This window comes from Parasteatoda tepidariorum, chromosome 3 (assembly GCF_043381705.1).
Source record: "Parasteatoda tepidariorum isolate YZ-2023 chromosome 3, CAS_Ptep_4.0, whole genome shotgun sequence".
NCBI lineage: Eukaryota > Metazoa > Arthropoda > Arachnida > Araneae > Theridiidae > Parasteatoda > Parasteatoda tepidariorum.
Genome location: NC_092206.1, coordinates 14,244,784 through 14,269,984, shown reverse-complemented (window position 1 = coordinate 14,269,984; position 25,201 = coordinate 14,244,784). Strand labels below are relative to the sequence as shown.

Genomic DNA, 25,201 nt, shown 5'->3' with positions numbered 1-25,201 from the left:
CAGCGCATGAAATGGGCCGGACACATTGTAAGAATGAATGATGACAGAACAACTAAAAGAATCTTTTTGGCAAGGCCAACTGGAGTTAGAAAGAGAGGCAGACCCCGACTGAGATGGGCGGATTGCCTCCAAAGGGACTTTACCACAATCAAGGTCAGAGACTGGAAAGCCGTGGCACGCAGAAGAAAGGACTGGTGCAGTCTTCTTGAGAAAGCCAGGGTCCACCGAGGACTGTCGAGCTACTGATGATGATGATGATGTCAATACTTTACAATTTTACTGATTGAGTTATCTGTTTTACTTGAGGATACACTCCGGAGTTTTGTTGAGTATCTTAATATTCAATTTCATTGCCATAAAAACGAAATGTTTGTGCTTGGTACAATAAAGCTACTTTTAACTCATGTGCATGACTTCGAACCACCCTGTTCTTTTAATAAATAGTATAGACGCCTCAAAGTTACGCGATTCTCCCATTCTTCACACTTTCCCCATTGCCATAGTTAGGGAAAATATTATTTTCCTCCCTCTGTAGTACGTTTTAGCAAGAAATGGGAATGTCCTGGCTTGAGGAAAAAGCAAGATTTTGGTAACGGAGAGGCTACAAGTATGAAGAGTGAGAAAATCGTGTCACCTTGATGTTTATATTTTTTTTTACAAAGAATACAGTAGAGCCGTGTTGGCTCAGAGGATAGAGCTCTCGCTTCCCGTTGAGGTGACCTGGGTTCGAATCCCAGATACGACTAATCTGCACTTAGTTGTTCTCAATGCTGTGTGGTATTACTATTAAGCATACTTTAACCGATCGAAAACGATTCAAATATTTGAGGAACAAACTTTTAAGCAGTTTTTATCCCGATCTTCAATTTTTGCTTGGTGGCCCAATACATCACTTTTTGAAGTTTATCAAGACTATAGGACTTCATTTTTTACTTTAAGAAAAATATGTCGGTTCAACCTAGAGACCAATTTTAACTTAATGACGGGAGCTGTATAGCTATTTCTGTTTCTTGTGCCAATAAACTCCAACCAACCAACCCAGCGATGATTGGTTAATATGAATTCCGCACCAGTCGTCTTGCCGTCGGTTTAACCCTGGGAGGTTTTCATCTCCTGTTACGCAAATGCGGGTTAGTTTCCTCAAAAAGTCCTTCACAAAGGCAAGTTTTTCCCAATACTTGATTCAGGAGCTCCCTTGTTTTTGGATTGGGTTCACAATATTGATAGTTGAGCATTGATAGTCGTAAACTCAAAATTGGAGGGGGGTCAATGATGGTTATAAAAACAAATAATAAAAACAAAAGGTACATTAATAAATTTTTGTTACATGGGAAGCACTGGTGTACGTGTGTGAAGTAGTGTAATCGCTTTTGATATTCTTGGGTTAAACTTTTTTCGAACATTCCAAACATCCATCTATTGTGCATTTATATTCTAAATTCAAAACTGTTCTGTGCATATGCATATAAAGCTTTATCTAATCTCAAATATATCAGGATTAAAAATAATGGAACTTTGTATTAACTTTATTATTTTTTGAAAGTCCTTTATACCTAGGAAGTATAATGGGATATTGGATTAAGAAACTTTAATGCTATACTGTTATACTTACTCGAATACGAAAGAAACATATAGACATGCATCCGGGTCCCAGTACTGCCTCCATCAAACACAATAACGTATTTTTCTAATGGCTTTTCAAACATGAATATTTGTATTGATAAAATGAATCCTGGGTTCAATTGCAATACCAGTAATATAAATAGCGATATGACGATGCAAAGAATGCATTTCATCCTATATTTCCCTTTCATTTTCTTGTTTCATTTGGACATACTCATGGTTTATCTTATGGAGAAATTTCCTGAAAATACATAGGAGTGCTTTATTTCTATGTGCATTACTATTCTACATATAATAGCAATGGGATGTAATTAACACATGTAAGAGAGTGAAATGTAGTGGTCGGTTGTTTGAATATTTTAAGGTTTTTTTCACAATAGATTTTAGAAATCAACACAGAAATGGACAAACACTGTCAATCTTAAGGTGCCTGATGTTCTTACAGTATAATTTGGTTTTTGAGTTTAAAATATCTACCAGAATAACGAGTTAGTCTTATCATTTGACTTTTAACGATAGAGTAGGTTATTTTGTTACATGATTCTACATTACAAATCAGAAGATTTTGCAATGTAGAGCCATTAAATGAACCTTATGCAAAGTACGGGAATAATTTTTTTTTAAAAAATTTAAATGTCAGCGCGTCGAGAGTTGTCTTTGGAATGAAATCCGTTTACGTTATATCGTGTTTTGTATGATATTGACACTAGGCTGTAGATCACACTAGGCTGTTATATTTTAAATTTTTCTAGCTTTTTTCTTCTTAAATTGTTTCTTAGTTATTTTGGCCGAAATATCGGTACGATTCCCGAGAATGCCGATTTGTGAAGGTATCCAACAAAAGTAGATACTATATTCTGTATCCTGTAAACTTAAAACGTAACTTTGATTTCTACGAATTATGGGATTGCACCCAAATGTGAGAAACACCAGATACAAAGCTACGAGAGTCGGTATAAATTATCTACTTGCGTCTACTTGATAAGTTGCGTCTGAAATAAAATTAAGGGCTAGCAAAATAGCACAGCATCAGATTTTACCGCCGAATCCTTCGCTATTGGTGTACATTCAAACAAAATGATTTTATATAGTTATATTAACTATGTAAATAAATAGTTATATAAATAAATTCTATGTTTTGCTCGGAAGTATTAAATTTCTAGAAAAAAAAACAATACCCTAACTGCTATTTACAGCTTTAAATAGCAAAGTTTCAGAAAACATTAAGACTACAACTAACGAGAGAATAAAGACTACAGAAGTATAGAATAATTAAATAAAGAAAGAATGGACTCACCCGAGTGAAAAGCTTTAGGATTTCACTTTATAATCATAAAATGTCCAGCTATAGGTTAGAGCGATTACACACTATTTTTAAGTCAGTAATTGGTAAAAAGAAGGTTCTGAGTCTATTTACTCAGCTGCTGCGTTTGAAGAAGATCATACGTCATCGAAAAGTCAATATCACAACTAAACGGTAGGTGGAAGTGTTGACAGTATCAGCTTAGAACGACCAGCTAATAAATAAAACGCTTTTTTTTGCAAACAAATTTAGATGAGAAAAAAATATCTGATTTTAGTAACATATATATTAAATTCTATGTAAATTAACTTTAGTAGATACCGTCTAATAATACATTTTTGAAATTTTTAAAAATGAGACAAATCATTATCATACAATATATTCGAGATCAGAAAATTTAAAAAAAAAAATTAGTTTCATTGCTTGGAAATAAGTCTTATTTGCAAATACAATATTAATATTGCGTTTTGGGTTTTAATCAATATTGCGTTAAAACATTTTTATTACTGTTTATTAAAAAAATAATTTCTTCTTCTAAATAAGACAATATATTTTATTTTAACGAATCAGATTTAATTTACTTAAACCTTTTCTCTACGATATTTTTACCTAGTCTTGAGTTGAGTTGAATATATAGTTTAATGGCACAAGATCCACAAAACTACAAGCTGCGCCAAACGAACTGTTTTATCCAAGTCTTAAATGCGGTACATTTGAATGTGGCTCATTATGAGAGTTCACATAAATTAGGACATTTAAATGAAAGATCGAGTATAGCCGTATGGGGTTCCCTAACTTAATTCTGTTCAGGGTCTGTTTATAGTGCTGGTTGTTATGCTGCCCTAACTTAAGGGATTCTTAATTGTACAAAAGTTTGCACTGGCTAGGCATTTCTCCATATTTTATTATTGTTTATTATGAAATTGAACCGCGATGGCTCAATGGTTAAGGCATGGAACTGTCATTGTGAAGTTTTTCATTGGGGTTTCCATCCCCAGTGGCGGCTTTAAGCCCATCCACTTTCAGATTGATGGGTACCAGCTTGTCTAGGAAGTAAAAACCACATTACCACAGTCATGCCGTTGGCTATGAAATCGTGAATCTTTAATTTCCGTGAACCCCCTGACCCATAACGGACTGTCGCGAGAATGCTTTACTTTATTCCTACAGTTTTTGTTAAACATAAAATTACAGTTTTTAAGTGTCGTATGTCTGCTTTTCAAACAGTCAGTACTTTCTTTAAAACCCAGGTTTTAGTTAATAGACTGCGCATCGGTCATTCCCGTTATAGCCATAAACATTTATTGAAAGTCGAACCAGCACCCAATTGTTACCCATTAGCAGAGATGCCAACTGTTCCGGACGTGCCATAATAATTTTAAAAACTGTAGACAACTACAAACTTAAATTTGCAAAGATTTGACTAATTTTGGTTGCAACGGTGTTGCATGACTTAAGTGTAACAAAGTGGCGAATAATATAAACCGTCGAATTATTTAGAAATAGTGGTGGATAAAAAACTAATAAATTGAATTTATTAAACCCAGAATCACACATTAATAAACTACTACTCGAAAACATTTGTTTGCTGTCCGGAGCAAGTTGGAATCTCTGTATTAAACATATTTTAACCAACTGTAAACGGTTCAAGCATTTGCGTAACAAACTTTTTGGTTGCTTTTTTCCTAATATTTTATCCGTACTTAGTGACCTTATACATCACAATCTTATCAAGTTTATATTAAAACAATGGGACTATATCCATTACTCTATAAAATAAAAAATAAAACAATGACTCTTAAACCTGGTGTCTGGTGCAGTATAGCCATTTCTGGCTCTCGTGCCGATAAATTCCAACCAACCAACTTTCTTTAAAGAAATATAACAAAATTAGATTGAAATAATTTATTTTATTATTTTAATTACAGAAAACATATGTATCAAAATATGTGTCTCGATTTCACACAATCTCTGAACTGGCATAAGGATCCATAGCAGCTGTTAAAATTTCCTTTGTTTGTTGTCATTTATATTCTAATAAGTTGAGAGCAGCTCCTAATGACCATTCAACGTTAATTCCCCGTATGATGTTTGTAAGCTATAAAAAACAATTTTTTTAAATCGAAAATTGAATTCAATAATCTATTTTAATTGGCTATAATAAAATCAAAGCAATATCAGGGTATATAGACCAAATCTTGCGAGAACAAATTATTTGCAAATACACTGCAAATATTATAATTTTATTTTACCTAGTTAAATTGCAATTATACTTTATTTTTTTTTTGTTAATAACACTCAACGGTAGAGTAGGTTACAATTACAAGGTACCGAAAAGCTTTTTGCAGGCTTAGTGGACTCGTTATGCAGTTTGTAAATCACTAGGTTTCCATACCTGGAATCTTAAGTACGAGCTATATATTTTATGTCATATTTTTTAATGATTCACACATTAAATTCATATCCTACGTTAGTGTTAGCTATCAAATTAATTCACATAATAAGTATTTCTTGTTGTGCTTATTTTAATTTTATTTGATTTTTTCGAACTTTTCTTTTAAGCTTATTAATNACTGAAACAAATATACAAAACATTTAAAAGACATCAAAAAACCCGCCCCCAAAGCACATAAAAACAGTTACAGTTAGTAAAAGTGAAGAAGAATTTTCTTATCTTCCTATATATTTTATGTCATATTTTTTAATGATTCACACATTAAATTCATATCCTACATTAGTGTTAGCTATCAAATTAACTCACATAATAAGTATTTCTTGTTGTGCTTATTTTAATTTTATTTGATTTTTTCGAACTTTTCTTTTAAGCTTATTAATCAATATCACTCATCATCATGAAATACTATAAACAATGTATACTTGAAATAATAATTTCACAAACAATTTAGTAACGCGTGGACAGTAAAAATATCTTAACAGCAAAAAAAACTTTTAGTCAATAAAAAAAAAGAAAACAAATGTGTTAAAACTTTTTTGAATGGGCATTTCCATATTCAAAAACAAGGACCATTTAACACTGAATATAAATTGAGCTTAAAATATAGGAAAAGTACAATTCAAAAATCATTCTAAGAAAAAATTTATTTACCAACTTATATTTAAATTTTCAATCAGAAACACCACATCCTAAAATATTAATTTATTTTATAACATTATTATCACAAAACTAACTAATATTCAATGCTCGTGTCATAATCATTATTTATTTTATTTTCTAATTCACTTCTTAAAGACCTTTTTTCTCTTTGAAAAGTTTACTTGCATAAAATAATTTTAACACATCACTTTCATCGTCTCTAATGTGTATTAAATATTTGCTCCCTCTAATTTTTTTGCGATTCTAAAAGATACTTTAGGTGAAATAAGTGAATATTATTATTAGTTTCAAATATACAAGATCATTTTATTCAAAATTAGTAATAGGTCTACTTTTACAGTACTTTTCATGTCGGTCAAAATATTTGTACTCCAAATGTTGTTCTCTAATTATCTTTTTAGTTTCTGTTTTGTGTTCTTTTAATTTTCTTAGATAATTAGATGAGTTTTCCTTGGTCTTAGCAGTTAAAATTGTGTTTAAAAGTAATAGTAGCATTTTTACCAGGAAATGATTCGGCAGGTGTATAACTTGTTACAACATGGGCAGATGAATTGTAAATGCAATTTAAAGAAAAGTAATCTTTGCCCATTCTCAAATGTTATTACATATGGAAGCAATAGATTTCTTAAGAAGAACTCTATGTGATCTTTCTAAGAGTCCATCATACATATCATAGTAAAATTAAGTTTTGCGATGCTTTAAGGATTTTGAATAATTCTCAAATTCATCAGAAGTAATTTAACTTGATCAAGTTGAAGTTTATCAAACTGAAATTACCGTTATCAGTTATTATTACCCAAAGCAAGCAGAGTGTAGAAAAAAAACATTTGTTTAGATTATTTATAATAGTTGATAATTAGCCTTAGGTTTATTAGCAAGGCAAGCATCACAAGTTTCAATAAAATTTTGGTTTATCAGATAGCAATCTTCAACAAATTATAAGCTTTATATGTACCAAAATTTAAGGCATGGGAAGATTTTAGTTATTATTTAACACAAATATATTTATATTATTAACTACAGCATTTCTAAGAGGTACACTAGATAAATAATCAGCTGGATTTTTTACACCTTGAATATGCTGCATTTGATAGTTAAATTCCTGCAGAATATACGAATTTACAACTGCAGAATATGCTAATTCCAACGTAGAACTTCAGATACAAAGTATGTTTTAGATTTAACATGTACATATCTTACTTGGATTTCCTTTTCTCTACGAAGGCCTAAGCCATGTTGCCAAAATGCTGAAATATAACTGCAATCGAGGCAAGTAAATGTTGTTGCAGGCATCAAATTGTTACAAAAAAATTTGCAAGTATCCACAAACTCCCCGACTGTACAGTTTCCACCTTGAAAATCTGAAACGGAATATTTTTTTAACTATGCTAATTATGAAAAAATCCTAGCTTTTGCACTTTATAATTCACCGAAAAATTGCAGAATTTACTTAACTCAAAAATGAAAAAATCTTATCGTTTGCACTTTATAATTCACCAAAAAATTGCAGAATTTACTTAACTCAAAAATGAAAAAATCTTAGCTTTTGCACTTTATAGTTCACCAAAAAATTGCAGAATTTACTTAACTCAAAAATTGCGGAAAAAATTGTTTTTTTTTTTTTCAGTAGAACTTTTTTTGTTACTTGCGCTAAAAAACTAAGAGCTAACTTCATTTACGAAAGAATAGCAGAATCTGCACATTGTAATTTATTAAAGAATAGTAGAATTTGTGCATTATGAATCTTGTGAAGTTATTACAGCATATGTTAACTACTTTATCTTATATGCATCGCGATTAAAATTATATTATTCTGTTTGAAAAAAGTCTGTATTTTACGAATTACAGAACGAGAAAGAAACACATTGTTATTTTATGTAAACAAAAATAATTTAATAATTTTCAGTGTTAAGCGTCACGTACAGATAATGACCGGTCACATAATCTTGTGCAAAAACCTCTGGACATTCTCACTAACCGTAAGCTTGACTGAAGGCATTGAATCAGTTAAAGAGTATTGTTAAATGCTATTTCTAAATGATACGATTCTGGTATTCTAAACAATAAAGTTAGCACACGAAAATATACACGACTACAGAAATTGTTTTTGCTAAGTACCAAGTAAGTTTGCTAAGTAAGAAACAATATAGCAATTTTCAAGCTGCAGATCGGGTATCATTGTTTGGCAGAGCATTTATTAGGAACATGTATATGCTCCACCATTGTGTACCCGAAATGCAAAACAGGTACCATGAATTTGAATCCCCTCTTACTTTGTAATGGACTCGGCAGAAAGTCGCAAATTTGATATTTGCAAATCGCTCAAGTCTGAGCCCAAGTCTGCGGGTTCGATCCCCGGCCCAGACACCGGATTTTCGGGATGCAGAAAATCCTACGCGGCCATGTCGTATGATTATGCGGCATGTAAAAGATCCCTGGAGTGCCTTATTGGCTCTTGGCATTTCCGGCAAAATTAAATTCCTAGTGCACTTTAGCATTAGTGCTGCCATCTAGTGTGGCAGAAATTAGACGTCCAAATTAACATGACCAACGGTATCTCACCCATTGTGGTGGTCCTGAAAGAGTGGATATCACCTTTGGAGAACGCACTAGGTCTGCTCATCAAGACCGATTGTGCATTGGAAATAAATAAAACCATTGGAAATAAATAAAAAAAATATTTGCAAATCGTAAGTGGGGGACGCAGGGAATATTATGATCTCAAAATGACTGAATTTTATTTCGAATTTAATTTTTGTTTTTTAAGTAACTTTCTTTTTTGCTTTTATTGTACATTTTATTCAATTTTGTTTCCTGATGCGATTGATTGTGATTGATTTACTGATAAAGTCATGTACTTAAAAATAACTTAACGTACCAATAAGACCTAATTCAAAACCTCGATCTATGTGGCTTGACAGGGCATATATTTCTCGTTTTCCGAGATTGCGAGGTTTGTGAATAATGTTATCCAGATATGCTACAGCCTTTAGATAGCAATTTTCAAAGCCATACTTTTCATAACTTTGATTTCTGAGGAAAAAAAATCATTTATTTAGAAACTAAAAACAATATAAAGTTAATTGAAATAATGTAAATGTAAAACAATGTAATGTAAAACAAACTGAATTAAAGTAATTGAAATATTGTAGTAAATGTGGTTTTCTTATCAATTGTGTGTAAAGAGATCAGCATTTGTTCACAATTTGTAATGGGGTATTTAGATAATTTATAAATTTTACGTTTAATTATAGGCAAAGACGCGAAATACCTTAAAAATTCTAAAAATGATTGATGTAAATAAAATGTTTGAAAACGTACTTAAAGTAAAAACTCATGTTTAAGAACTAAAAAAAAAATGTGTTCATAATTTATACTCTCTACTGAAAACAATTACGGTTTTTTAAATTTTCAGATACATTATATTTCTGCAATGAATGCTATTCATGGTAGAAATTCCACACATGAGTTACAGTGTGTTGTTTGAAAGTTTATAATTAATGCTAATATTGTTTGAATGTTGAGCGGATTTTATAATAATTCAATTAAAGAATTGCGCTTTATACAAGACTTGTAAGCAACTGAAATATTTCTTACATGAAACTTGATGATTTGGATAATTGTAATATTTTTGCGAAATTTTTTTTTTTGCATCAAGATTTAAAAAAGGATAAGCTTTTTCTAGTTGCAATTTTGACATTACTTTTGTGAATGCTAGTATTTCAAATTTGGAATGGAGAGGAGTGTTTAGCAGAGAAGAGTAGAGAGGTATGTAGAGTGGAGTGGAGTGGTGTGGAGAGTGGTGTGGTGCTCTCAACTCCACACTCCACTCAACTGCACTTTCCACACAACTGCACTCTTCATCATATACTGCACTCAGTGGAGAACGGAGTGAAGAGTGGTATGGAGTGGCGTGTCGATAGTATAGGTATGAAGATTGGTTGGAAAGTGCTTTGGAGAATGGGGTGAAGTTGTGTAGAGTAGAATTGTGTGGAGGTGGAATTGTGTGGAGTAGAAATGTGTGGAGGTGGAATTGTGTGGAGTAGAATTGTGTGGAGGTGGAATTGTGTGGAGTAGAAATGTGTGGAATGGAGAGTACAGTGGATTGTAGTGGAGAGAGGAGTTGGAAGGAGAGAGAAGTTGGAAGGAGAGAGGAGTCGGAAGGAGAGAGGAGTCGGAAGGAAAGAGGAGTCGGAAGGAGAGAGGAGTCGGAAGGAGAGAGGAGTCGGAAGGAGAAAGGAGTCGGAAGGAGAGAGGAGTTGGAAGGAGGAGTCGGAAGGAGAGTGGTGTTGATAGTGAAGTAATATTGAGATTGGAGTAGGGTGTTGAGAAGAGAAGAGTGTAAGGGTGGAGTGAGTGGAGAGGAGAGGGGCGTGGAGTGGATATTGGAGCGAAGTGGAGCGTGGAGAGGAGTGGGGTGGAGAGAGGAGTTGGGTGGAGAGCTGAGTGGGATTGAGAAAGGAGTACAGTGGGGTGCGGAGAGGAGTAGGGTGGACAGAGGAGTGGTACTGAGAGAGGAGTACGGTGGAGTGTGTGGAATGGAGTTTAGATGAATGAGTGTGGAGTGGAGAATGTAGTGTGAGTGGTATGGAGTGGGGAGTGGATAGCAGTTGTGTGGAGAGTGGTTTGGAGAATGAAGAGGAGTGTTGAGTGGAATGAAATAGTGTGGAGTTGGGGAGTGAAATTGTGTGGAGTTGAATGAAATGTCGTCTGGAGTGGAATGGGTAGTGGAGATATGAATGTGGAGTGGAATGAAATAAAAAGGATAGTAAAGTAGAGTGGAAAGGAATGTGGAGTAGAGGGGAGTAAAGTGGTTTGTAGATGAATTGATATCTTGTTATTGAGTTTTTGCTCATAACATTTTCAACGTTTTTAACTTAGTGATATGTAGGTAGTATTAATATTCACAGTGGCAATTATTTACGTTAAGAAGCTTAGGTGGCATAAAGTTTAGAACATATTAAAAAAATGTTTACTTAACGAGTTTTCTCTTAAAATCGTATTCCCAAAACTCTTCTGTATCCGGATGTATGCAAGGACTTCCAAATGTCACGATGCCATTGTATTCTATGGCATCTGCAAAAATTTGTTAGAACAGAATGTATGATAATGCAGAGTTTGATTATGATAAACAAATGATTTAAAAAGAATTTAAGGCGAAGTCATACTTATAAACAGAATTGGATCTGTTGTTATTTGGGCAAGAGAGAGTCTCGCATTCTGTAGGCCATTTCCTAAATAACTGCGTAGAAATTAGATTTACTTACATGCACACATAAAAAGATACAGATATTATTTATAAATTTAAATTTGCTTGTACACGTTGTTTGTTTTGCGGCTTATAAAACTATACAAAGTTGTTTTTGAAACATTTATTCAGTGTTTATTATTATTTTTTTAAATTTCAAAATTGTTGTAGCTAATTTAATTTTTTTCAGAAATTCTGTCAGAAGCATTTTTCTTGATTAGCCAAAAACGAAAACAAAGTCCGAGATTGCATTTACAGTCCTTAAAAATCAGTAAAACTGCGTCGTGCTATTAAACAACATTCAGAACGGATCTGTAAAGTATGGTATTGTTTTCTCCCACTTTATAATTTCATATCTTTCTTTTTATCAATTTTTTTTTGTAGGTTTCAGTGTTCCAGTTATAAGGTACTATTAAACGCATAGTTGGTTTCTAAATCTGGACTAAGCTCAAAATGCGTGTTAATGAAAACGAACATGGCTATTTACGAAAATAGACAGAATTTATTTCCTTTTTCAAAACTTCCATCAACCATTTTTGCATTTTTTAAAGGAATAAATTAATGAATCTGAATAAATTTGTAATATGATATAGTCCATGTGCATAAATCACTTGATTACATTTTATTAAATTAGTCTTTCTTTGAAAAGACTTTTATGTCAACAGTTTGTTTTACAAGGTTGACACGTCGTGTGCTATAAATTTATAATATTTGTTGTCGTAGGTCATTAAGGCGAGGGGTGTAATTGCTCATGTTTTCGTCTAGTGGAGCCATCTATGGTCAAGCATTTGACTTCTGACACACCCATACGTCACTCCTGTTTATATGGTGGACCGATTCCTAGATCCATTCATTCATCCATATATCGTAATTTTGACCTGAACCAGAGAACGATCAATTTCCAACGCAGTACCCCCACAGGTGTTATTAGTTATATAAACATGGAGGACTTTGTGACCCGACAGATTTAATGTGCACCAGTCACTATTTACTACACGGGGAGTCTTCAGCCGACTGGATTTGAACTCCCATTCTCACGAACGTGAGTCCAGCACCCTACCAGCCGGCTATCCCGGCCGTCAATATTCTTCGTAAATTTACGTAATAGAAATATAAAGTTTAAAGACTTAACTTTATCGTTTAGATTTCTGAATAGGAAGACATTACTTGAAAAGTTGCATCTGTAATATAGTCCTTAACAATGATTATGCTCAGTGTTTAAATAAGTAAGGAATAGTAAGCCCGTAATTCCCCGTTTAGTCATGATATTTGGGTTTAAAAATATCCATTACTGTACTACACTTATTTTATTAATTGCTTATAAACTTCATGGCTACATTTACTATTGTCTCGAGAACAACGATTTTCATACATCAACCTAGCTTTCAAAGTTTTGACTTACAACTAATTGTAGATGAAATATTGCCATAACTGGCCCTTGCACCGATAAATCCAAACTATCTTTTCTTTAAAATTACCATTCAAGGGCTTCACTTCCTTTCAAATCAATAATAAATTCAAAATTTGGTGGATCATCTTAACTTGAGGAAATTAAATTTCACTCTATGATTTAAGCTTACAAATTTTCCTGTTTTTCAAGCCTATACTGGCCTCGTGTGAATGGTAATGACTGCAGGTTTATTTATAAATATAGGTTCAATCAAAAAACGTTCAGGGTTAATTTCATTATTATAATGGATTTAAAATGATGTAAAAATATTTTTACTTACCTTTTTGTATATAAAACCCTACTCCTCTCTTGTAATTTTTGCAAGTCATCGATTCTTAACGTTTGAATATCATAACTGTCCTCAGCGAATGCAATTTGTATTGATTGTCCACCTAAATCTATCAATGCTGCCGTGTCAGCTGCATCCTTTAATTGATCTGCAAAAATTTTCACAAATATGGAAAAAACTTAACTAATCATTTTTGTTTTGTTACAATATTACATTCAACCAATAAATTAATTTATATGCATTGTATGAATGGTATTGTTACAAAACAATTATTTACAACCAATAATTTAATGTAACTAATCAATTTACTACTCAATATACTGACAGTTATTGTTACATAGAATTTAAATTTTTATTTTGATCATAAAAAAAGAGCATCAAGGCATGAAAAAATATTTCGAGAGCAATAATTTTTAACTGTTATGTCTGTATAAAAAAAGCTTTGCGCGAACATCAATAGTTCTTTAAATTAATTTTTTTAGATATTTTTACTGCAAAGTGAAATTGTATGACTTTTTATCGGATAATTGTAATTTAATTAAAAAGTAAATAGAAAGGATACTTTACCAAGTAAGAAATTCAAACCATACCATGCATAAAGACCTGAAAAAAAATGTACTGTGATTTAAAATTCAGATAATATAATAATTATATATACAATAATTATATAATAATTATCCAATAATTATATATACAATAATTATATAATAATTATCCAATAATTATATTACAATTTATAATCCAATTCAGATACTTGTAATAATTACGCGTTAATTTTTGGTGTTAAATATATGAATCGCTTTTGTTATTTGCTGTTAAATATTTGCATAACGAATTATTGATAATTGGAATTTTAAATGTTTGTAATTTTAGACATTTATTAATAAACAGTAAAATTTAAAAGCGTCGGTTCATTCAGTTTTATGCTAGTAAAATTAAATATACTAGTAGAATTATAAGTTTTCACTAAGACAATAAAATGGTATTATTGGTTATGTTACATGTTACAAAGAAGTCACATTTCACCGAGGTGACAAGTAAGCAATGAAGCGCTTAAAGGTTTGATTTATTTAGGTAAACAGGAGTCCCACTAATCCAAAATGCCACCATTTGCTTTTAAATTTTTTTATTTATAAAATACAGTATACTGATGTGTACTTATATTTTATACAATGCAGTATACTCTCGATATCTCAAAGTTGAAGGGACGCTAAAAAAGTTTCGAGATAGTGAGTTTTCGAGATAACAAGTTCAGAACTAAATATTTTCTAAAAAGTAGAGAAATATATTCTAAAATATTACTCTAAAAAGTAGAGTCATGAAACTTAAGAATAACTACTAATACTTCTGTATACAATGATGACTATAAGTCAATTATCATTGCATACAGAATATTCATTATTGACAATCATTATTCATTAATTATAGACATAAGTCTTATAATTAATGATAATTTATGATAATAAGTCGATATTAATGATAATTGACTATAAGTCTAAATACAGCAATGATAAATATAGCAAAGTAAGAAAAAAATTATACATTAAATATAAAGGAATTGATTTAAAATAAACTTACACTGTAATTTTCCGAAACAGTTTCATTTTCTATAAAGAAAAATATTCGACATAATAGGGTTTTGAGAAGAAACCCTCCGACATACGAATTCAAATTAATATTATGTGGTAATGTAATGTCAAGGGGAAAATATTTTTTTGACATAACAAGGCTTTCGAGATATAGAAGTTTGAGATAACGAGAGTATAATGTATTTAAAGTTTCTTTATATTATTTTCAATTTTTTCAATTGTAAATAAAAAAAATATGTTAGCTTTCAGGATTAATTCTTTTTTTTTGCAAATTAAATGAGGGTATGTTTAAAGCGACTCTTATTATTATTTTTTTGGTAAACTAATAAATTGCTTAAAGTAAAAAAAATAAATTAAGTTGATACCTTCCTGTGCTCCTGTAAGTAGATATGCATCATTATTATTAAAAAGGAATGGAGATTTTTCAAACACTTCACGTACCTAGAATAATAAAAATTTCGTTGGAAATAAATCCACGTGAGCATACAAATTATCAACACTAATATGATCAGTATATTTTAAACGTCAGGCAAAAATATGACAATCGTTTTCTTTAATTTGCAGTTACCACTTTTCCTGCAGTATCATATAATTAATTTTGTAATGATTTTGTCATGATTAAGATGATGATTACTTAACTGATGATAAGTTAACTTTTATAATTAATAACTTGGATAATGATCCGTCAGAATTTGATACATTATTTTTACTTTTATCTTAAGCAATTCCTTATGGTCCTTAGAGCTTCGATTCAAAGGAAATATTTTTAATCAAGGATTTTTAAAATACGTAATGAAGATATGAGTAGATCTATTAGCTATGAAAGTTTTTAATGAAGAATTAAAAAAAAAGTGTTTTTATGAGTTTAAGATAATTGTTAAATTATGCTAAATAAATGATAGCATGGTTTTATTTTGATTTATATCTATCGTCAAGTTTGGTATTTTGAGTTGCTTCAATGTCTAACTTTTGTTCTAATAGTAAATAACGATACTTTCAAGATTTGTTTCAATTTTGGTAAAGTAGCACACATTATCAAATTTAGTACAAATTGAAACAGTTTAATTACACTAAAAATATTTTTTTTCCAAATGAGAGCGACTTTGAAAAGCATATTTTATCAAAATATGAGACTTACCGTTTCCAAGACAATATTTGCATCATCGTCAGATATAGTTCTCAGACCAGCCGTTGCAATTAAGGCTAAGCGAGTGTCACTCCACTGATCAGCCGGAATGTACTTTTGGGCAACTCCCAGTAAGCCAGATAAAATAAGAGTTATCTGTGATGTAAAAATAAGTTTTTTTTTTAGAAAGCAATAAGCTTATTAACAGATAAATTTGAGAATAAATTCAATGAATTTCGAACTAATGGTATAGTTAGTTTATAGATTTCTACTACTTTCTTAGGGATGGTTTTAAAAAGGTTTTATGAAATACGTCATAAAAATTATTGGTAATTGACTTATGTTACTTCTAAATATTCTTCTATCAAATTTCATCAATGGCAATGTGTACCAAATATACGGTTAATAATGTGACCTCTTTGGTCTTTGGTCTAATTGATCTTTGCAGTTTTATTGCAGTAAGCTTAGTTGGAGCATTGCAGAGAGTTGAATTTTTCAATCGGCCTACGACATATATGTTATAGAATGATTCCATGGCAGAGGGGGTTTATAGAAATTATATTTTTACGTAGGTTTTATGAATATAAATAAAACTACTTCACATTTTGTACAAAAAAAATTTCAATCTTTGATACATATCAATAAAATGTTATTTTGGCATATATATTAAGTAATTTCATGCTCCATGTACATTTGCAGTACAAAACAGTGAAATCATAATATACTGTAAAAACTACGGTAAAATCTACTTTTGTTGGAACAAGTTACCGAAAAAAAAACTTATTTACCGTAATTTTTACGGTAATAATTTCCCTAAAATCACCAAATAATACTAATTAAATAAATACTGCTGTAAAAATTACGGTATAATATTTAATGGTAAAAATAGGTTTTACGGTAAAAGGGATTTTGCGGATGATGCAGCCGAAGTATCAGTACTTTATACCATGGTTCGATCTGGAATTTTTTACAGTTTACTATTTTTTAGAACCTATTGAACCAAACAGTTCTTATTGCCTTTTTCGCATCATGTGTTATTTTCAGGGGGGGGGGGGGNGGGGGGGGTGAACATGAAATTTGCAAAATGTTACTTATCAGTAATTATTTTGAACGAGTTTTGCATCTTTAGAAAAAATTTCGAAAAATATTTTGATAGTTACAGCCGGTTATCATGTTCAATTTCCATGAAGCTCAGCTATGAGAGTAATGTGTGAAAAGAAATTTAAGTTTTTTCAACAATTTAAATTCTTAGCAATTTTTAATGATTCGAATACCAATGCTTGTTGAAAACTCACCTCATTGGGTTCTTCCGTGTAAGCAGAAAGTCCTGGCTGGGATCTTATTTTGTATTCTGCTTCTAGGGACAGTGGACCACCTATTAAAATATAAATGCATTTAAAACTAACTTTATGCGATGAGTAGTTTTAAAAATTAATGCTCCTAGTGTGAGTGCTGTCCGAAACTGGCCATTGCTCTTCTAGTTTTTGTATAATTAATTTAAAATTATTAAGGGTTTGTAATTATAAAATCTGTTGTGACATAAATAAAACATCTTAATGTTCCTCTAATATTAGTATTGTAAAGAATTTTATGAATTTATACGACTGCTTTTTTCATATTATCATTTCATAAACTTGTCGTTTTTAGCATCGATTCCCCATTGCTTTTGACTCCCCGTTCCTCAACAAGTGTCTATTTTTCCTTTTTTGTGTTTTGTTTTAATGTCAAACTGTGTTACGTGCAGCCGCTTCTATTTTAAGTGTACATAAACTGCACACTCATGAAATCAATTATAATTTAAAGTTTTAACAAAGTACATGTTATAGTAGTTAGATGTCCTCGTAATATATTTCCATTTTTTGCCCATTTTCGACCCATTTTTTGGGTTTACGACTACTGTTGTTTAACTCCGTAGCCTTGTAATTTTGAACCCAATCCAAAAGACAAGGGAACTCTTTGATCAGGTATTGGGAGAAATTTTGCCTTTGTGGAGGACTTTTTGATGGAACTAATCTGCATTTCCGTTACACGGAGAGGAAGACCTCGAGAGCTTCTCACGGTTAGCCTGCCTGCAAAGTGACTCTGACCCATGATCCGTCTAGTACTGAGGATATTTCACGTCAGCACTGTGGTCGTGGAAGCCGGATGCGGATTCGTATCTACCAGCCTTCACTGGGATTCGTACCCGATTCACCTCATTGGAGGGTAAATACTCTATCCCTTGAACCATCGTGTCTCTTGCACGTAATATCGTATTTTTTCTAAACTTTAGTTTGCGTTTGAGTATCGTCTTTTAGTGCAGAAGATCTGGCTCCCACACCATGAAACCAAAATTAGCCAACAGAATACGACTCTAATACGATTTATGAATGGTGTCTACATAATTTATAATTTTGTGTAAAAAAATAGGATTTACTATCGTGCAAAAAAGAAAATAGCTCTTTAACCATGGGAATATATTTTAAAAATGATAAATAAATTTTGCTTTTTTCATCACCTTAGGAAATTAACCTCGGTAAAATTTTCTTTGACGTTCGTTAAAAGTGCATATGACGTAACAGATTAAAAAATTGAATAACCTTTAATTTCTTACTTGTGTTTGAATGGAATAAATAGATGTGCATCCGGGTACCACTGCTGCCTGCATCCATCATAATAACATACTTTTCATCTGTTTCCACCTCTTCGGACGTGAAAACACTTCTTAGTGACGAGAACAGCTCCATTTCAAGTTCCAACGAAACTAGCACAACTGACACAATGAGGATATAAAATAACCACATCAATTTATGCTGATCACTCATTTTTCTGGGCCATTGAGGAGATATATTTTGCTGTCGAATATTAAAGACAAAGAAGCAGTTAGTAAATTATCAAATATTTTGGAAGGTTCTAAAATTAGTTACATTTTTGAAAACCGTTGTCACATGTTAATTAACTTTCAAGAGATTATTCATTTGTCAAATAATATGTTTTTAAAAGTTCGTGTACATAAAGGATATCATTGTTTTTTAATTGAAGTCTTACCTACGTTCAATTGGTTAAAAGAATAAGTATTACAACCAAACATAATTTGTAATAGTATGTATTACAACATCATTCAAACTTAATAATTAATAACATTAAAGACATTAGGTAATGTAATTCAATTTGGATCTAATTTTGACTTCATTGATTTGATTCTGACCAGTTTTAATCTAGTTATTTTGGTTTCAGCTAAGTTGTTTTATTTTAAATCTAGTTTGGATTTTAATCAAGCTGCTTAGTTACTAATTAGTTGCATAAACTTTAGCCTAGTTTAGGTAAGGTATAAGCAAATTGCTAAGCATCAAGAATTTGCATCATTCACTTAAACAGTAAAAGGTGCTTCAATACAACTTAAAATAATTTATAATAATCCAACTTATTTTTGATTTATTTAAAAAGGAAGTAAAAAAATACCTTTGTTAAGATGGATTATTAAAAAATTTAATTTTTTTAAGGAAACACCTAAAAGAATTAATTTATTTAAGAGAAGGATGAAAAATTCAATTACTAAAAAAAGTTTGAATAAGTGTCATAAGAAAAAATCGTCTGTTAGAAGAAACACACTGTATAAGGAATTATTGAAACACATTTCCTTTTCGAGATAACATAGTATTTGTAAGTAATATTAAATACTCTTTAAAAATAAAATTCAAACTTTCAATGCATATTTTACATTTCATAAGGTTTGAAAACTGTCCGATTTTGACAGTTTATCGTGTACATAATGATTAACCTGTGTATTATTTATAAGTAATTAAAATGGAAAAAGATATACTAAGTACTATATAAAAAACATTTTTAAATATAAATATAAGACATTTAATGAGATAGCATATTTTCTTTACAAAAGCTAATGCTTTTTTCATAAAAAGGAATCTACTACCACTTTTCGGGAAGCTCGTAGCGACAGTTTTAACTTAGTAGAAGTTTCTACTATCTCAAACAAAAATGCAAACACTAATTGTACGAAAGTTAAAACGCTTTTCTCTTGCAAAAGTTCATGCTATTTGCTCATATTACCTCTTGTCACAATAGTGGTATTTATTTACACAGTTAATTAAGCATCACTAGTGTCAATAATTGTTCAAGCATTTCTAAGACCGCCGAAACGGATAAGTGACAAAAATATTTTTAAAAAAAAAATAATTTATCCAACAATATTTAAAGAAGCAATATTTAACGAAACAACATTTAACAATAGTTAAAAAAGCAGTGAAAGAAGGTAAACATATAAATTTAGAATTCCGCTAATATTTAACTGGTTGGTAAATGTCTTCAGTTGCATGACGTTAGTTAGTGACGTAAAAGTGGCGTTGGAAGTGGTTGGGGTAGAATTAAATTGTTATTAAATTCAAAAAGTTGTAAAATTAAATGGTAATTTTTATCGATACAAGTACTACATTTGAATACTAAAATCTTTCACACCAAGATAGTGATACAAAGACGACTTAGGGAAGCGATAGTTTTAATATGTCGCTTCAGTACAGCGTAGCATTCCTATATTTGCACTTATGTTCTCATATGAAAATTTTTAAGCTAAAAAAAATTATTTTCTCTCTTTTGCCTCATTTTTGAAATGATTTTAGTCAAATGAAATTGTTTCTTTTTTATTAAGAAAACTGGACGCCCTACTTTCTGTGCCCTGAAGTGTGCAATATTTAGAATTTAGAAATAGATATTTATACTCACCGTGGATGTAATGCTCAAGAAATTGCTACCATCTACAACAGATTACGTAAAGGTCTATTTTGAAGTACTTTGCACAGCTGATGTAAAGATAGATATTAAACAATCACCTTTCATGGACTTTCACAAATGTTACGAAGCTACCTTAATTTAAAGAGTTTTTCGTTTTATTTTATAGCTGTAATAATTTTATCGTTTGTGACCGTTGCATAGATATTAACTTTTGCTCCGCCAATTCCTCAATAAATAAATAAATAAATACAGTATACAAATTCAGAACTAAACTTGTTCTAAAAAGTAAAAAAATATATTCTAAAATATTACTCTAAAAAGTAGAGTCACGAAACATAAGAATAACTTTTATTAAACATGTATGTAATCATGATAGTTGACAATAAATCTAAATACAACAATGATAACTTTATTTTTAAGAGTGAGTCAAGAACAATTATGCATAAAATAGAAAATAATTGGTTTACAATGAACTTACATGGTGATTTTTCCGAAGGTATACAATTTCTATTTCGAAAAACATTCGACATATTAAGGTTATGTGACGAAACCGTTTAACATAGGATAGGAATTCAAATTAACAGTAGGTGGATACGTAATGACAAGGGGAAAATATTTTTTTTGACGTAACGAGGTTTCCGAGATAGCAAAGTTTGAGATATTGAGAGTATACTGTAAATAAAACTACACATAAAAATGAAAATTGCGCATTTTTCGTATTAAGGGAAAAACTGTATTTGAAGATCTTAGTGTTTTATTTATTTCATTATTTTTTAAAAATCGTATGCATTAATTTTCTCTAAGCAAAGTATTTTGATTTGCCAGAAAAACTCCATCGTCCGTTTTAATTATCATCACTGCCTGTTGTTTTGGGTTACAACCTTAACAGTACTTTTCGAAGATCTTTTGATAAGGAAAATACAAAAAGCCACATTTACAATTAAGTCAAAGCTATAATTTTTAACTATCTCGCCGCAGAGAAATATCTGGGCTTCATAGAACTGACAAATTTAAATACTTTAAGAGTTATTAATTTTCTTTAAAAATCACAAATTAGGCTAGAGTTTTCGACAGAGATGAAAATTTCTGGATAATTTTCAGTTTTTTCAAGTTTTATGAGGGCAGATAATGCAGCCTTAGAATAAATTTTTAAATTTAAAAAAAAAGAAGATTAGAAACGCTTTTTATCTTTACGAAACTACTACTTTGATTTTTGAACCATTTTTAGAATTAAAATTGAGGGCGCTGGTTAAAGTTAGGCATAACTTGGCTTAGCAGTCATGAATAATTGTTGCAACCTTAGAGAAAATATTAAAGTAGCATATTATTTCATGGAGTGACAGAATCTTTGAAGAACAGACCTGTACCACATTTTGACCCAGTGTCCTCATTTAATATTTCGTAATTTTCGTCGTAATTTTCTTCATTTATTTACATCATGAAATTTCACACCGGAATCTTACTGACAGCCATAAGACATTTCAGTATTTTTTAAAAATTTAAATTTGACTTATAATACCAATTTAAAGAAAGCTAAAATAAAAACAATTGAAGATGAAATTAAAAAAACGAAGATGGAGCTGGCTCGGACATACCTCAGAATGCCCAAAGAAAAAATTACATTTGTTGCGCTTACATGGGCCCCTGATGGTAAAAGAACAAGAGGAAGACCCAGACTTACCATCCAGCGCATGTTTTTGGGCGAATTAAAAGAATGTAGAATATCTGGCTGGGAGGAAGCAAGATCTATTGCTAGAGACAGGAGGCGTTGCAGGGCTAAGCTAGAGGCTTTAAGTGCCCAAGGCACGTAGAGGATAAGTAAGTAAGTATAATACCAATTTAGTGCGAAGCACGTTTTGGTCATGTTTAGCTCTTGCACCAAAATCGCACCAACTAACTATACACTACTGAACACTCTAGGAAAATTTATCAATTTATGTACTTGCTCGATATTGTTTGTTCTGTGGAAAAGGAATTAAGTAATGCTTTGCACTAACATGGGAGTCATTGTTAAGGAATTCTCGTCAGTCATGCTTTCTTTTAAAACTGACCAATTACTGCAAATTTTTAATGTGGTTTACCCAGGTATGTTATTTTAAGGCTAACTTGGATTTCAGGACCACTTTAGACCGCAGAGCTGTAGTTGCGTAGTTATATTTCGTTATCTAAATTTTAACTTTGTCTTAAGGCATGGTATAATCAAATTATGGCTCTCGCGTCAAAACTTACATCGCTCACTCTTTTTACTTTGTTATTTTCTTTTCTCTAACAGCTGGACTCAGTTTACATCACCGTTCAATTTCATTTTGAAAACAATTTAGAAGCTCATGTCAAGTTGACTGATAGGGCAATTTCACCGTGTTGTGTCGCACTTGACAGAGGAAAATAGTTAATTATTTTGTCAGAACGAGAGAGTTACTGTGCTGCTTGCCGGGGACTACATTTTTGACAAGTATCATCAGATAAAAAATTGCCATACCCGCGTAATGTAATCTCTTAAATTTTTATTTAACTATTTACTGAAGTTTTATTTTACTTGAAGCATGTTATATGATGTTAAAGGGAAAATTGTTCTACGATGATTTATAATTCAAGTTAATTTTTAGGACTTTGAGGTGGTATGTGTAATAAGATAATAAATCTAAATCTAAAAAACTTTGAAATGCTCAAAAATTGAGTTACACGTAAAAATAATTTTGCATAATATTTAATTCAGATTATGGTAATTTAGCTCGATATTTAATCTCTGAAATACGAATCTCACTTTTGTCGATTCAGAAGTCCTTGCTTGTCACAATGCTTCCGTGCGATGTTCCAAATTAAACAATTCTTGCAATTTAATGTTTTACATAAAATTTTCGTCAACAAATATAAAGAAATTGTTTCCCCACCAGATGCTTATACTCACGGCAAGTTTAACCTTTAAGCATAACCAGAGATGCGCAACACCCCCTTAAAGAGAGACGGCATCAGCACTGATAAATTTAGCAGTCCGACATAGCGAACATAAACTGCTCAGTGGAGGATAATAGGAAAGACGTCACTACGTTTTGGCTATTAAGCTGCGTAGTGGGAGAAATGAAAGTTGCCATTATGTTTGGACTACTATATTTCGTTAATTTTGGGAATAATTTCCTCACGAAATCACGTGATTTGTGATGAAACGTGAACTCTCAAATCTATGAAAAACATTTTTCTTCAACTCGAAACCTCAATGTAGTGCATTGTGGGAGATTGCTAACTAGAATGACGAAACTAGAATGAAGACCAGACAATAGAAAATAAAGTGACGAAGTAAACCGACTGACCTACATGGTGGTCAAAGACCTCTTACCAGGAAGATCCCGGATTCGAATCCCGCAACGGGCATGAATGTAATTCATCTCTCTGTTCGATTTATCGTTTTTGTGTTGCTTAGCAGACATGTATCAACCTATATGGTATCCACGACTAAATTTCAATTTGAGAGCCGCGGTGGCTCAGGGGATAGAGTGTTTGCCGTCTAATGAGGAGAACCGGGTTCGAATCCTAGCGATAACTGGTTGATACGAGTTGCACACCCAGCACGCACCGACCAGGGTGCTGATGTGAAATATCCTCTATGGTAGCCGGATCATGGGTGAGAGTTCCATTGATCCGGCTTACCGTGTTCTTTTTTGTGTGGTTTTCCTCTCTTAACGCAACGCAAATGTGTGTTAGTTCCTTCAAAAAGAACAAATTTCTCCCAATACTTGATCCAGGAGTTATCTTATCTTCTGGATTGGGTTCAAATTTACAAGTTCAATGACGGCTGTTCAATGACGGTTATAAAATTAAAATAAAATAAATTTAATAAGCTTTGCTGATAAGGAGACAATATTTGGTGCAATTAAAATGAATTCCAAGACTATAAACAATCAAAATATAATTATTTATTTGTGCACACCAACTGAAGAAAATAACACATTCTCTGGAGCATTAAAAGAGTTTTTTATTCTTCCAATTGGGCTGAAAGATTGGCTTTTCTAAGTTGTTGCCTGGAAGCATTCCACAGAACTTCTTCCATATTTTTATCTGAAGAAATGCCATTTTTATGTCAGCATGTTAAGAGCTGCACCTAAAGTCCATTTTGTCTCAATTCCTTGTACACTTTTAATGAACTATAGAAAGAAATTGAGAGATAACATTCTTAATGAGAAATAACATTCTTAAAAAAAGTTATTCATTATGTTTAAGAGAAGTTGATGAATAAATTGAAGAATTTGGTTAAGACAGAAAAAGATGTAGTTAAACTAAATAAATATAGTTGTGTTACTAAGGAGTAACTATATCTATAATCTACTATAGGCTCTAGTGCTTTTAAGAACTATTTATTATGAAGTACAAAATTTGAGCTAGAGTTTAAATCCAAAGTTTAAGAAGCTACAAAAAGGGTGTTAGCTCTGATACTGACTGTGACCTACGAAAGGGAGACAAATGCGTAAAATATTGATACATGGTAAAAAATTTCCAGGAATTGAGAATTCATTATCTTTTGTAGTAGTTGGACATAGTAACATAAACATATGTTCGCTAAGTTTAATGTAGTAACATCTCTGGAAAAGTTTATAGAATCTCAGTTTCCAAGATATTACATTAATAATACTACAGTTCCTACTTTCAGTGCGTCTTTAGAAGGATTTGAGATCCCTAGGAAAGTTTTATAGCACATTCGTAGAAATGAACAAAAACATAACTTCTAAGAAAAAATATGG

The 25,201-nt window shown here is 31.5% G+C and overlaps 2 protein-coding genes across 2 annotated transcripts in view; both read right to left on the bottom strand.

Moving 5' to 3' along the window:
- The window catches only part of LOC139425120 (ectonucleoside triphosphate diphosphohydrolase 5-like), a gene marked incomplete in the record, with an annotated part of 17,928 nt that extends 14,863 nt beyond the window's left edge, over window positions 1–3,065 (bottom strand). The window contains 2 exon segments of the mRNA XM_071178351.1: window positions 1,613–1,864; window positions 2,921–3,065. Of these exon segments, the coding sequence (XP_071034452.1) occupies window positions 1,613–1,814 (202 nt within the window).
- Window positions 3,066–4,938: 1,873 nt separating this feature from the next.
- The window catches only part of LOC107438616 (uncharacterized), a 47,369-nt gene continuing 27,106 nt past the window's right edge, over window positions 4,939–25,201 (bottom strand). The window contains exons 12-22 of the mRNA XM_071179073.1: window positions 18,337–18,577; window positions 17,039–17,118; window positions 15,756–15,899; window positions 14,983–15,058; window positions 13,596–13,631; window positions 13,020–13,176; window positions 11,210–11,283; window positions 11,018–11,117; window positions 8,920–9,074; window positions 7,242–7,402; window positions 4,939–5,024 (exon numbers count right to left, since the gene is read on the bottom strand). Coding sequence (XP_071035174.1) covers window positions 4,950–5,024; window positions 7,242–7,402; window positions 8,920–9,074; window positions 11,018–11,117; window positions 11,210–11,283; window positions 13,020–13,176; window positions 13,596–13,631; window positions 14,983–15,058; window positions 15,756–15,899; window positions 17,039–17,118; window positions 18,337–18,577 — 1,299 coding nt within the window. The 3' untranslated portion in view covers window positions 4,939–4,949. The remainder of the gene's footprint in view (window positions 5,025–7,241; window positions 7,403–8,919; window positions 9,075–11,017; window positions 11,118–11,209; window positions 11,284–13,019; window positions 13,177–13,595; window positions 13,632–14,982; window positions 15,059–15,755; window positions 15,900–17,038; window positions 17,119–18,336; window positions 18,578–25,201) is intronic.